The sequence below is a fragment of the Micropterus dolomieu genome, linkage group LG08, assembly GCF_021292245.1.
Source record: "Micropterus dolomieu isolate WLL.071019.BEF.003 ecotype Adirondacks linkage group LG08, ASM2129224v1, whole genome shotgun sequence".
NCBI lineage: Eukaryota > Metazoa > Chordata > Actinopteri > Centrarchiformes > Centrarchidae > Micropterus > Micropterus dolomieu.
Genome location: NC_060157.1, coordinates 31,791,308 through 31,804,824, shown reverse-complemented (window position 1 = coordinate 31,804,824; position 13,517 = coordinate 31,791,308). Strand labels below are relative to the sequence as shown.

General features: G+C 40.5%; 1 protein-coding gene across 1 annotated transcript in view; it reads right to left on the bottom strand.

Moving 5' to 3' along the window:
• Window positions 1-12,750, bottom strand: part of dennd2da (DENN/MADD domain containing 2Da) — a 28,151-nt gene extending 15,401 nt beyond the window's left edge. The window contains exons 1-5 of the mRNA XM_046056887.1: window positions 12,615-12,750; window positions 7,032-7,098; window positions 6,840-6,926; window positions 6,693-6,743; window positions 5,616-5,666 (exon numbers count right to left, since the gene is read on the bottom strand). Coding sequence (XP_045912843.1) covers window positions 5,616-5,666; window positions 6,693-6,743; window positions 6,840-6,926; window positions 7,032-7,098; window positions 12,615-12,644 — 286 coding nt within the window. The 5' untranslated portion in view covers window positions 12,645-12,750. The remainder of the gene's footprint in view (window positions 1-5,615; window positions 5,667-6,692; window positions 6,744-6,839; window positions 6,927-7,031; window positions 7,099-12,614) is intronic.
• Window positions 12,751-13,517: the final 767 nt, after the last annotated feature.

Below are 13,517 nucleotides of genomic sequence, written 5' to 3'. Positions count from 1 at the left end.
ATGTTTTTTTTTCTATTTGTCCAGTTATATTCATAATAAAGCAGTTCTTAGCTTCTAAATTTCATCCTTTTGTTGTCCTGGCTCATTATGCAGAATCTCACTTGGAGTTTGCTTCCTAAACTGCAACAACTCAGAAATGTCTCTGTCAGTTCAGCTCCCGAGGCTTCAAAGAAATGTCACAGTAAATCCTACAGTGGCAAAGTTAAGAGTTGACATCAACGGCAGGTTTACAGATATGAAGTTTGGCAACATGTTGAAGTTTAGTACGTGCACTTGTCACAGACTAAAATCCTGTCGACACCTTTAACAGTCTGGTTAAAAATGTTGTTTTACGGGAATATGACTCCACTTTAAAGGAAATATAACACCAAACTGCATTTAGTAAAAAGTTGATTTACTGTTCCCCTCCCAGTCGTTTGAGATACAGAGACACAAAACATATCACTGGAGTCTACTAATCAATTCGGATGCTTTATATGTCCCGTGCTGCACTTTATTTCACTTTAACTACAAAAACACACCGTTGGCTGGGCAGTACTTCCTTAACCTGATACACGTGTGGGCACAACAACTTGCTCGAGAAAGGTAAACATCGCACGTTATGGTAAACAAATCACCTGTTTAACAGTTAACTCTTTTTTTATCCGCGTGTAACCGATTAATACTGTTCACATTGTTGATCTGTGTCCGTCACTCACGTAACGTTAACGTTACTCACTCCATCTACTCTTCAGGATCGCTCGCGCCTTCTTCCTCCTCGGTACCGCTTCACTCATCACTGCTCCGCGGCAAAACACCCCGTGAGTTATCAGTCCTGTCCCTCTCAGCAGCACCGCAGCGGAACTTCATCGGGTCCATTCCCGCACACACACCGCATCCTTATGGGGTTCCGGCAAACTGCTGTGCGCGCGCTAAGCGGTCCTCTACCGCTCCCTTGCTGCGTTCACGTCACGTGCGACAAACGGCTAGTACCTTCTTCGTTGCTATTAAATCAGCATGTTTACGTTGTATCGGTCATGGCTGGTTTAAAGACATCAGAACATCAGACTCCCGCCAAGAAAGTTCATCGAATAGATGTTACAGCTCAGCAACAACAGAAACTCAGCACAGTGTAACACTGAAGCAACAACCAGCAGCTTTTAGCCATCAGAGAGCTGAGTCAGACTCACCTCTTCCACTCTGAAAACACTGATTGTTCACTAGTACTTTCAGCTTGCAGATAGAGAAATATTTTCACCTATTAGAACTACAAAAGGTTTACTAAGAACTTCAAAGTTCACACATCTGTCAAGAAGCCTTCGATCACATCTGTTATCAGAGGGTTAATAATATCTAGCATATCTCCCAGCTAACTTGTTGTTCACTGTAGTTCTAGTAACAAACGAAATTATCTGGATATAGATGGATTATAGAGGCACGACAGTAATGAGTAATTTTACACTTTCATAAAACTGGGGGGCTTATTAGACAATTGTAAAAATGTATGCAGCAGGTATAGCCTGACTTTACATTTTGTTTTAAGCCTGCTAGCGAAATTTTGCATCCCAGGTAATATCACAAAAAAGTTCAAGTGAATTACAGATGCACCTTGCTTACCAAGCTAGCTAGCTCCACCCTCTCGTCCAAATATGGTCACGTCTGGTTCCAAAAAAACAAAATGGCGACGACCAATCTGTCAAACTGGAGGCTTCAAAATGTTAAGTCTACAAAGAAACGGGTGACGTCACGGTGGCTACGTCCACTTGTTTTTTAGCATCTGTGGTTAAGCTCCAGAAACGCTGGTTCCTACAATTCCCATAATGCAACTCAATATATACGTTTTTTTTTTTATTAGCGATAACATCATAACCATCCAAGGTGGGCTGACCCCAAGCTGAAACTGTGAAACGATTATGCTCCTGTAGAAGCCACAAGTCTGTATGATGTCAGCCTTAAAAACATGTTTTATTCACAATGTCATGGAGACATCCTACATGTCATTAGGTCGGAAGTCATTTTTGTGACTTATGGGACAAGGTTGGCTTATGCTGAGTTTCGGTCACAGCTGGACTTACCCAGTGGAAATTTACGACTACCATTAGCGTTCCATGATGTGCATGACGGCAAACGTAAACAAAAATCACGGCTGACCGTAAAAAACTGATGTTTCTTTGTCAAGTCAGCAGTGAATTGTGGCCTGTACTACGAAGCGGGGTACCTGGCTTATCCAGGTAACTTCAGGAGTAACTTCGTTACGTCGGGTGTAACTTCCCGATTAACCCGTACTACAAAAAGTGGATAGGTGTTACCCGGGGTCTGTTGCCATGGCAATTTACGCTGCATCTCTAAACTGCTCCGAGCAGGTTTTGTTCATGGTTAACTCGAGGTTACCCTGCACGGGGACTACACTCCACATCTGTACTCAGTTTTAATGATGAGAAGTAGGATATTAATACACACCACTTCATAAAATGTTTAGATTTCATCCTGATTTGTTCCACTGGGATTGCATTGAAGTTCTGAACACATGAGCATTAGGTTCAGACAGCGAGTCCTGCAGCCTCAGTGATTTTAGAGAGGTATCTTAATTAATTAACGGGATAGTTTCTTAGATGTAGCCCGTCTGTAGTCTATAATTGAATTCTCCTAAGTGTTTTCACGTATTTAGATAAACTATTTTACGTGTCCAAAAAATAGGGAGCCAGGGTCGGGGTTAATAACCGAGAAAAAAAAAAATCCTATGAAAGTGTGAAATTTAGCCTACAAGAAGAAAAATCAGAAATTCCCCGAAATTAATGTCATAAAAAAATCAAAAATCACTCTGTTTTCTTCTGAATACGCCCAATCCAAGGCAAAGTCTCTAAGGTGCATGGTAGTGACTGTGGGCTAAACTCAGGAGTATTTCCCCACTGCTAAATCCGATTGCAAAGTTTAATATTCCAGTGCATGCATAATACACGGCAGACGTGTGTGTGATGTTGCAGCCTTGCAAAGTGAAGTTTCTCTCATAAATGTGTGACTATAATGTCAGAGAATATTCAAGTTTTTTACTTGTAGATTAATCTTGGAAATTAAATTCTGTCTCGGATTATCACCCCTCTCCGCTGGCTCCTTCTTTTCTATTACAATGGACCTTCTGTGCAGTTGTACCCAATTACATCTTAATCATATTACACATAAAAGAAGAGCCCATAAAATACAGAATACAGAACTACAATAAGAACATTGTGAAGATAATTAGGCTACAAATTTACTCCATGTGATGCCAACAAGCCTTCCTGGCTTTGTCACCCTCCACGATATTAGATTTAGCCGTTAACTTGTCTTTACATTCATAATTTCCTGACAGTACCAACGTGCATTCCTCTGGAGAAATACTGAACATGAGTTAACTCTGAGTAGGTTGAACTCCCTTTGTAGTACTGGCCATTGGTGTTAATGAAAACGAGTGACATTGCAACATATTAACTGTGTTCCTGTCTCGACACATTAGTCGGTAATCTCAGTCGAGGTGGTGATGGAATAGTGGATAAGCCTTTGGTATGATTGACCCAGGTTCAAGTTCACAGTGATACACCAATATGTCCCTGAGCAAAATACTTAACCCCTAGCTGCTCCAGAGGTGTGGAACCTCTGACATGTATAGCAATTGTAAGTCACTTTGGATAAAAGCGTCAGCTAAATGAATGGTTATTGTTGATCTGCAAAAGTCAGAAAATTGTGTATTTCTACTGTTTTCTCATTGTAAACATTTTCCTGAATAACGTTTGTGCAGATGACTTTCAGAGACTGTTTACAGTAACCAGCTATTCTTAAAATTATAATATGTATTATCTTAATTAAACACAGGAAAATATAGGCCTACTTTATGTTGCTTTTCAGTTTATGGTTTACATGTGCTTCTATGGGTGCTGCTATTATTGAGTGACGTCTGCTTCTTCATGAAGTCGGGGGAAATGGTGGATTTGATGAGTGCCCAAGTAGGAACTCCATCTCTGAGCGGTGTTCACTTGTACTTGTACTACAGGTTTTGAGTTCTGAGTTGTTAAACTTAAAACTCTTGTTAATAAGTATTCTCTGAAACGTCAGTAGAGTGAATGAACAGGAAATTCAGAGCCGTTCAGAAAGCTGGCAGCCATATATCATACGATATACTTTATTGTCCCCATGAGGCAACGCATTCTCACTCCCAGCTGGCGTCGCTTTGTAAAACCCTGGGTACGCTTCGTTTTTTTTACACGTAGGTCTAGTTAGCAACAAAACTACTTGGTTAGGTTTAGGAAAAGATCGTGGTTTGGCTTAAAAGTTACTTACTGGACTTCACTTACTTAAGTTATGTTACTTGTGTATCCTATGTAACCTACATAACTTAAATAAAAACACTTAATGTTGAATTTTTTTATTTCACACTGGAAACGAACACCCCTCTCCTGTGTGAAAGTCTGGTTTCTGGCTCACTGTCCACCCCAACCACCTCCTTATTTGGACTTCTCTGTTATATATCCTATACCTACCTTTAGCATTCAAAAGTTACGCTACAGGGCTTCCCCCAGCGCGTTAAACTATGACACAAAAAGTCCCCCCAGTGCGTTACAAACTGACGCCTTTTTGATAATGCGTCCATATGTGATGACTTGAGAGTGAATAGGAAAATTTGTTTTGGGCTCTGTGATGCTGCATGCATTACAAACAATAAAAAACACAATCAACAAATAAACAGACATCTGAAAAACATTTTACCCAGTTGCCAACCTTGCACATGTCACCATATTGCTCAAACACCTCTGTTGCAGGCCTAAAAGTATTACACAGAAAGGTAGCAGTATATTGCACATTTAAGTGTGTAACAGACTCTTATTCTTATTCTATATAAAGAGGGCTGATGGAAAAGGGCACAAATTCATTTTTACATTTGAGGACTCTGTATATTCTGCCTGATGGTAAAAGCTCATACTCATAGTGAAGGACATGGTCTAGGACTCTGTGCTCCTTAACTGACTGCTCATGAATAGTTTGGAGGTCTGTGTTCTTCCCTCCCCGTTATTATTACTATGGCAGTCTTTGTGAGTTTGGATTTAGACTGTACAGATAGATTCTTATACCAGGCCTGTATTTCACATTTCAGACTTTCCAGTACTGCCTGAATATATGCAGTCAGTTTCTGGTCCACGTTGTACAATCTTAGCCTTCTCGGTTTGCCAGGTGAGCATATACAGTATGTACAATATATTACACAACAGACTTCAGAGGAAGACATAATACAACTGGTTTCACAGGCCTGGTAATACTTCTCATGACAGTCCTTTATTTGGCCACAGCACCATTTTGCACTGGGAAACAAATGCTGATTGTTTAGGATCTGGATCTTGTTTTGATATATAGGCTGATAATATCACTGACATTTAAAATACTGCATGGTGTGTAGAAATGTAGGGACATGTGAAAACCTGTATTTGATTTCAAAGATTTATTCCTTATTATTCCTTGCGGTCCAATCTTCTTTCAAAGTTTTTTTCAAAATCAATATGTCAGTACATCTTTAAACTGTTACTGGCCTATAGGCTCTTTTATTGTCCTATCTGTGTCTCGTCAGCTCAGTTTGGTTTAAAGGGATTTAGTGGAAAATAGAAATTTACCTCCATCTGTGTCAGAACCACAGAACTGTGGCGCACTGCTTCTGCGTGTTCCTGTATTCAAGAGCGAGAAAAGATTCGGCCCATTTATTTGAAAATCAAACACCACAACCCCGTCTCTCAAAAATTAGGTCTACGTACTACTAAAAAGTTTTTACTGCTGCCTGCATCATTTCGTTTTTCCAGTTGTTCTTCACCTCATAGAAGTTGTGTGGAGGTGTTTGATCTTGTCTCTGGTTAAATATTGACAAAGAAAACAAACCCTTTCTCGTACTTGAAGCCACAGCTGACTGTTTACAGTTGATATCATTAAAGAATAAATGCGTCAGTTACCCCTACCAACACTGTGAGGGAAACAATGGACTTTCAGTTTAAACATTTTGTTGTTTTAACACAGGCAGCATTGTCTTTCTTTTAAAACATCTTGAGTAGTATATAACTGTAATTTTTGGGAGACCGGGTAGGTTTTTACCACTCAAGCGGGTTCGGAGCTCAGGCCAGGCTAAACAGACTTAGCTGCAGGAACAAGCGAATCAGCAACACAACGCAGAAAGGTATAGGGCACTTTTAAAAATACATCTGACGTCCATCAAACTGAGGAACTGACCATTTAAAGCAAATGGTGGTAAGGTTTATTTCTCAGGGAAACTGTCAAAGCATCAAAGTAGCAACAAAGACTGTGCTGGAGAACTAATCCGCCTAACAAATGCATGAACATTAATTCTTTAAACTGCTCAACATTCGGAGCACATGAGGAGGCGGGTGGAGACAGCTGCAGCAGCGAACAGCATTTAGCGTGGGTGCATCGGCAGATGAAAGGTGTGTTTAGACCGAAGCTGTTTTTCACCTCCACTGACTGTGTCTAAACTTCCCTTTGCATTCTGTGAGAACACACCTTAAAAGTATTATGATAGCCACACTCTACACCTGGATCAATATGATTGGACATTACTGATCAGCTGGGAGCAAAGCAGCTGATGGATGGGTCAGCAGTTGCAGAGCATGAGTGAAACAGCTGATACAGTGCTCTGCCTTTAAAGAACGCTATACTGCATTTAGCTTTTTGACCTTCATACATACCTGTCTTCTTCACATGGTCCTGCGAGGCCTCGTCTTCATCCAGGACTGACTCTAGGAGTTGTATGTGATTATTGGTATCACCTTAGCAGATTTAAGCTTGTAAGAGAGGGTCTAATGAAAGTATATAGTTTATTATATGTTGTTTACCTTTTCTGGATGTCTCTCGTACTGATGAAAAAGACAGCAGCCCTCTGCGTCGTGTAAATCCACCCTCATCATTGCTGTTGTGCCGTTCTGCAGAGAAGAGTGGTCAGTAAATAACAGGCTGATAGAGATGCAGGTGTCATCTTTAATTAAGTGAAAACAATGTGAATGTGTAATAATGATCCAGTATCTTACTTTTTATGCGGAGAGAGGAGAAGCTGAAACTCCTCCTTGTGTTTGGAGACAGGTGGTTCTCTGGATTCTGAGAGAAAAGGAAGAAAGACCCATTTAAATATAAAACTATGATTCCTAATGATTCTGGTGACGCTGCTGACCTTTCATCTAGTGCACAATTTTCACGTTTGGTCCAGTGTGTCTTAACTATAAATGTTGTTGGTCCCCAGAGGATGAACTCTTCAGTTTGACAAAGATTTTTAATAGCTTTACTGACATTACATTTCCTGTGGATGTTCATGGTGTACAGAGGAAGAATGTTTTTTTCTTTTACATCATAAGGATGCCGCACACCGCTTTCCCAGCCAACAGCCATTTTCCTGTCAAGAAGTCGGCTCGCAGACGGACAGTGTCCGCTGAAGAGACAAAAATTCTTTAGGATGAAACTGCTTTTAAAATTTTAATGAGTGGGCCTGTTTGTTTTGGAGAGGAGACAACATTGAAGGTAATTCAGCTCCCGGTAGAAACCTGAACAGTCAACACTGAAGGAATCCTAAACTAAAAACAAACTGAGCAACTAAACTAAGTTAACGTTAGCAGAAGCAGCTCAGCTGTAAACACAGCAGCTGCTAGCTAGGTTATTCTAATATGGGCTGATTCTCTCTAACCAATCAGCAGTCTGCAGGGTTTTCATGTCACCTTTTTGTATCGCCTCAGCTCGCTTGGAACCTCAACGGAGTTGGTACCAAAAAAGATACCAGATTTGCCCAATGGGGTGGTAAAGAGGCTTCAGTGTTTTCCCCTGACCCTTAAGGCCAAAATTGTGACCTTTATATATGACCTTTGTAAGTCCTGCAAATTAAACAAGAAATAGTGTAAAAGGATTTTTCTGATCTCCCATCCCTTCTGTAGGACAAGGGGCATCTGCTGAAACTGACGGTGTTGTTTTGTGATATATGGATATGACATTTCCTATTACATGGCTACTGAAAGTAGTCATTATTGATGGAAGTTTCCTATTTTGGTCCATTCAGGTCATTACATGATCTTCGATTTGTTCTGTGGATAATCGTGGTCCTAGAGTACGAACCATATGGATTTTGGTGATAAATAGAAAATAATCAGCGCAGCTTTAAATTCTTGTAGAGTTTCAGCTGTAATACTGTCCGTTTCCACTTCTTTTTTAAACGCTAAGGAGATTTTCTGTAAACAGCATGTTGGTCTGAGGCGTACATGCTCACACTGTCTGGTCTTTACTCGGCTCTAATAGTTTGTCTGCTCTGTTGTCACTGAAGCTAGCTAGTACCAGTTTACCATCCCTTTACTACCACTAAGCCACTGCTGTTGTTGTTGTTGTTGCTACTTTTATAGCACTGACCCTTGTTTTAATACTCAACTGGAGGCTCATACCGCATGGACCGTGAGCATTGTTGGATCTGCATGGGAAGACATGGCCACTATTTATAGCTAACCAAAATGACAGCACATGACGATGCCCTATGGGAAAACTCCCCAGCAATATAAACCACCAGTGTACAAGTGGAATGCATGAAGGCAGGGTCAGGGGAGCGTAACATTGAGTATTTGGAATATTCATTTGTTAAAGTTGTTTCTGAAAGCTTTATCATTTGCACTTTAGTCAGTCAATGAACTGTTCTGGGAAAACTCCTCTGGCACAGGAAGCATCAAGTTTTGTGTTTCTTGTTTGTTTTGAATAAATTAAAGAGCAAACAGGTAGTGAGCATGAGCAGTGAAGGAAACACCAAGAAGAGAGCGACCCCTACATCAAGTCACAGCTGTTCATAGAGAAGTGATGCCATAGTGACTGACACAGAAAGCATGATCAGACAGTGAGCTGGCTACGCCCACTTCTTTTATACAGGCTATGGTTACATACAAGCAGGGGGAAACAGCCAGCCAAAAACACACCGTCTAATCGGACCAAAAATGAATTGTAAACTTTTAGGAACTATTTCTTGACAAACAGCAGTGTATCCACTTCAGTGCAGCATCTCTGTCGGTGAGTTCATGTTTTGGTTTGATGGTACCAAAGCTGATAACCTCCTTGGGTTGATAGTGACTGAAGCCGGCTGAAATAGTTCCAGCACATAGCTCCAGCTGTACGTTGTTTGTGTTGAGATTAAACAAACATGATGCAGATGCTTTAGAGGTGTTGGTGGACTGAACTTTGGACAGAGCCAGGTTGTTTACCCTCCCTCCAGTCTTTATACAGCAGCAATCATTAGAATAAGACACTACAATCAAGTTCTACATGAAATCTGACCCTGCTGTGTTCTCCAAAAACCACATCAGACCACCAAAATGCAAATGCCCTTTCAGCCCTGTGGCTAGCGTCCGTTGGGGGGCTTTCAGGCCTGTGAACACTTGTCCCCCCTCTGGCTTGTCATTCAGATAAGACTTATCATTCAGATAGGACTACTTCAAAGGACAGACGGCTTCAGGCGGCTGTAGTGACCATGCCTGTGAGTAATAAATGATGTGGTTTGCGCTTCAAGTACTTCATCTGTAACTGACAACAGACCCTCAGGGGGCTTGAATGCTCCAGGTTCACAAAAGGTGAAGGAGTATGCAAATCATTTACTTCAGTAAAAGTAATACAATGCAAAAGTACACTGTTACAAGTAAACGTCCTGCATTAAAAATCGTACTTGATACTTAAAGTAGATGTAGAACAGAAGCTGTCATGACTTTTGTCATGTTATAGGATTTTTTTTACACAAGAGCATTTTTATTGTAGTTGGTGAAATACTTTAGACTAACCCTCCAAACATTTCTGTCTGTCACTAAATCCTATAAATCTTATTTTGCAGTCTGAAAACATCAACTTGTTTTAATAGAAATGTTTAAAAAAGTGTCTGCTTCTCGAAACAACAAGGCCCAAGGCAAGTTGCAGTAATTTGCATTGAAATTAGTTGAAATATACCAGCTACATATTTTTCTCGTAAAAGCTGCATATATATGCAAAATTTGCAACGTAACCAGAATATACAGTACATACTGTATATAGTACAGCTGTCATGGAGGAAAAAGAATAATATTTTCCACTGAAATGTAGTGGAGTAATAATAATAATAACTTATATTTTTTTAGCGCCTTTCACGGGACCCAAGGACGCTTTACACATAACTACAGAGACACAACAAACAACAGAACAACAAAAGAAGGTCAATCTAGACTGAATGCCGTGGCAAAGAGGTGGGTTTTTAGTAGATTTTTGAAAGTGTCCAGAGAGGGAACATTTCGGATCTCTGTGGGGATGGAGTTCCAGAGGGTGGGGGCTGTATAGAGGAGAGTAGAAATAAAAAGTATTAAGTAAATACAATTACCTCAAATCTGTACTTAATCCCAGTACAGTAGTTGAGTAAATGCGCTGCAGCACATCTCCCATAAAGATTATTTATTATTTATTTATATAAAGCTGACAGAGTTAAAATCCAGTTTGCTTTATCAAGTTACCACAAATTCAACTACAAACTAAGACACACACAGTGTACAGGAAGTGGGAGAACTTCTGGACTCAGACCAGCATTACATGTTATAATACTAAACAGTTACCAAGTTATGGCAACAGATGATGGGATAAAGTAATCAAACAGCGTGTTTACAGTGATGTGTTGTGAACAGTCGACCTGCAAGAGACCATTCAGAAGGAGTTCACAGTTAATCAGTTAATCCACTGATTAGCAGGTCATTTTTGATCAATCTCACACTGAACTGAGCTGACAATGCCTTCTTAATTTCTTATTTAATTAATTTCTATTCTATTTCTATTTCTATTCGATTCCTGTCTATAATTCATGTGCGTTTAAGAGTTTAAATTTCAAAGAAGGACAAATGTATTGATCAAATATTTGCTTTTTGTATGCAGTGCCTGTCTGTGAACATCCAGTCCACATGTGGTGACACTCTGGTCATTATTTCCAGAGACACATATGTTAAGGCAGACGCCGTCCCCCCTGGAAAAGACTATGTTTTCAGAATTTGCGGATTTGGGGAGCATCAAACATCAACCAAAAAAAACTAATTTTGCAGCAAAATATAGTATGTTTCTAGTATGTATTGTCAGTTGTAGATCTGTATTTGATGCTCTGTTGATGCTTGTATGTTGTTCCTCAAATGTAAGACGCTTTGGATAAAAGTGTCTGCCAAATGAGTAAATGTAAAATATTTTTATACAACCAAAACTACTTGTAACTCAAAAACTAAAGTCTTTTTGGGGGATTTGTTCATCTTCTATCAGGGCCCTTCTGCATGATGGTGCCTCAACAACACATTCTCACTCCCAACTCGTCACATATGGACGCTTGGTCAAGACCCCATGGCGTAGCTTTACAACGACCTGGGTACCCTTTAGCGTAGTCTTCGGATTTGTAGGGCTCCGTGCAACATCTGGTTAGACTGTCAAAATAAATCTAGAGATTAACGTTGTGAAATTTGGTTAGGTTTAGGAAAGGGTCATGGTTTGGGTTAAAATAATTACGTTTCGTTCGTTAGGTAACTTATGTAAGTTAAGTAACATTACTTACGCAACCTAATTAAACCTACATAACTTGAAAAAAACAGATTTTTACTTTTTGTTTCACACAGCAAACAAGTCAGGTTTCTGGCCCACTGTCCACCCCAACAACCTCCTTACTCAGTCTTATTGTTAAATATCCTACATTTAACATTGTGTTGAACTGTGACGCTAAGGGGGTCCCCAGTGCGTTACAAACTGACGCCAATGGGTCTTGACCATGCGTCCATATGTGACGACTAGGGAGTGAGAAGTTGTGAAGGAATTAACCAGGTTCCGAAAATGCAAATAATGAAATTACTACAAACCAAATGACACACAGTGATCCTGGTACTGGGGCTGCTGGGGGTCCTGGGGCAGATGCTAGCTTTGTTTGGCTGATAACATGTGAAACATTAGCAGTGGGGTAGTTTTTTATATAGTACTGTTCTCTAATAAGGCAGCTTTTGAAAAGAGTCTACAGGCTTTATAAAATGGCTGTATGAGTGGTTAATAAATCATCATCAGCAATACAATAATGTGAAAGATGCCTTTGGCCGGTGTTAAAATATGACCTAAACATGATCATAATACTAAATGCTCACTTCCTAATAAATCACAAAGGTTATGAATGTTTTTAATAAAGGGAAGTCTGTCTGCGGCTCATTTGCAGGTGTGCAGGTAGTTGCAATAGCCCATACTTAAGGTTACCAATATTTTGTGGCTTCATGTGTCTACATATGCTTACCCTTGAGTTAAAAACATTACCCTCCCCTCCTCCACCCACAGCGAACATCATAATGGTGTGCACGTTGTAATGTAATTCTCACCACAGGAAGTAAAAGTGAGGTTGTCAAGATCAAAGTTCTCTATTCCTCCTGTCATGTGATATTCACAGGAAATATGAGCTTTACATTTCACTCTGCACTTTGTCTTTCTGCTTTCCTAACTGCCACCAACTGCACAGAATATTTGCACTTTCATTTCTGATCGAAGGTGAGGTGAACATGAAAAAAGCAGGTTAGTCACTGCTGAACTTAGACAAACAAGGAGCTGAGAACAAAGTGCAGGTTAAGGATTACACTCACCACCTGCGCTGGCTGGGATGTCTGGTCCATTAGTCTGAGCTGATCCAGTGCTGACGTTAAGACTCTATCATAACTTGGATTTAGTCCTTCATCAATGAACACCTGGCTAAAAGCGTTCTCCTCCCAGCAGGCTGTGTGTCGAGCTGTTAATAGTAACGGTGAAGCAACAAGTGCACGTACATGAGGAAGTGCGCATGTTTGAGTGTGCGGTTGACGGACTTCAGTCTCAGACTGGGATTTCCTCTTTCAATGTTAAACCAAAGTACAGTGACGTAGACAACACAGTGTGTGTGTGTGTTGTACAACCTGTTCATCAGCTTCTGAAACCAGTCAGTCTGTGTCTACCTGCTGAATATATCCAGAGTCTGCTTGTGTTCGCAGTCAGACCATAGAAAATAATAATAAGATATACTTTATTTAATCCCGCGAGGGATTATGTTAGTAATTTACACACAGGTCAGAAAGACACACACATAAACACAACCCATACTAACACACAGAGAGATGTCAGAGTGAGGGGACTGCCACCCAGTGCGGCGGCCCGAGCAGTTGGGGGTTCAGGGGCTTGCTCAAGGCCTCCTTCGGCAGTGCCCAGGAAGTGAACTGGCACCTCTCCAGCTACCAGTCCGCACTCCGCAACTCGAACCGGCGTCCCTCCAGTTCCCAGCCTAATCCTTACGGACTGAGCTACTGCCGCCCCAACTTTTCATATTAGATTATGGTGATCTGTTATAGATGAGTGTCCAACACATAAAGACAGTGGATGTTGTGTATCACTGTGCGTTGTGAAGGCAGGTGAATATTGGTCTTTGTTTATAAAATTGTTTTTTGCCTTTTTCAGTGAACTGGGAGGCTTGTGTGTATTTCTTTATGTTCTGTCTTTTATACGTTTGAAACATGTCC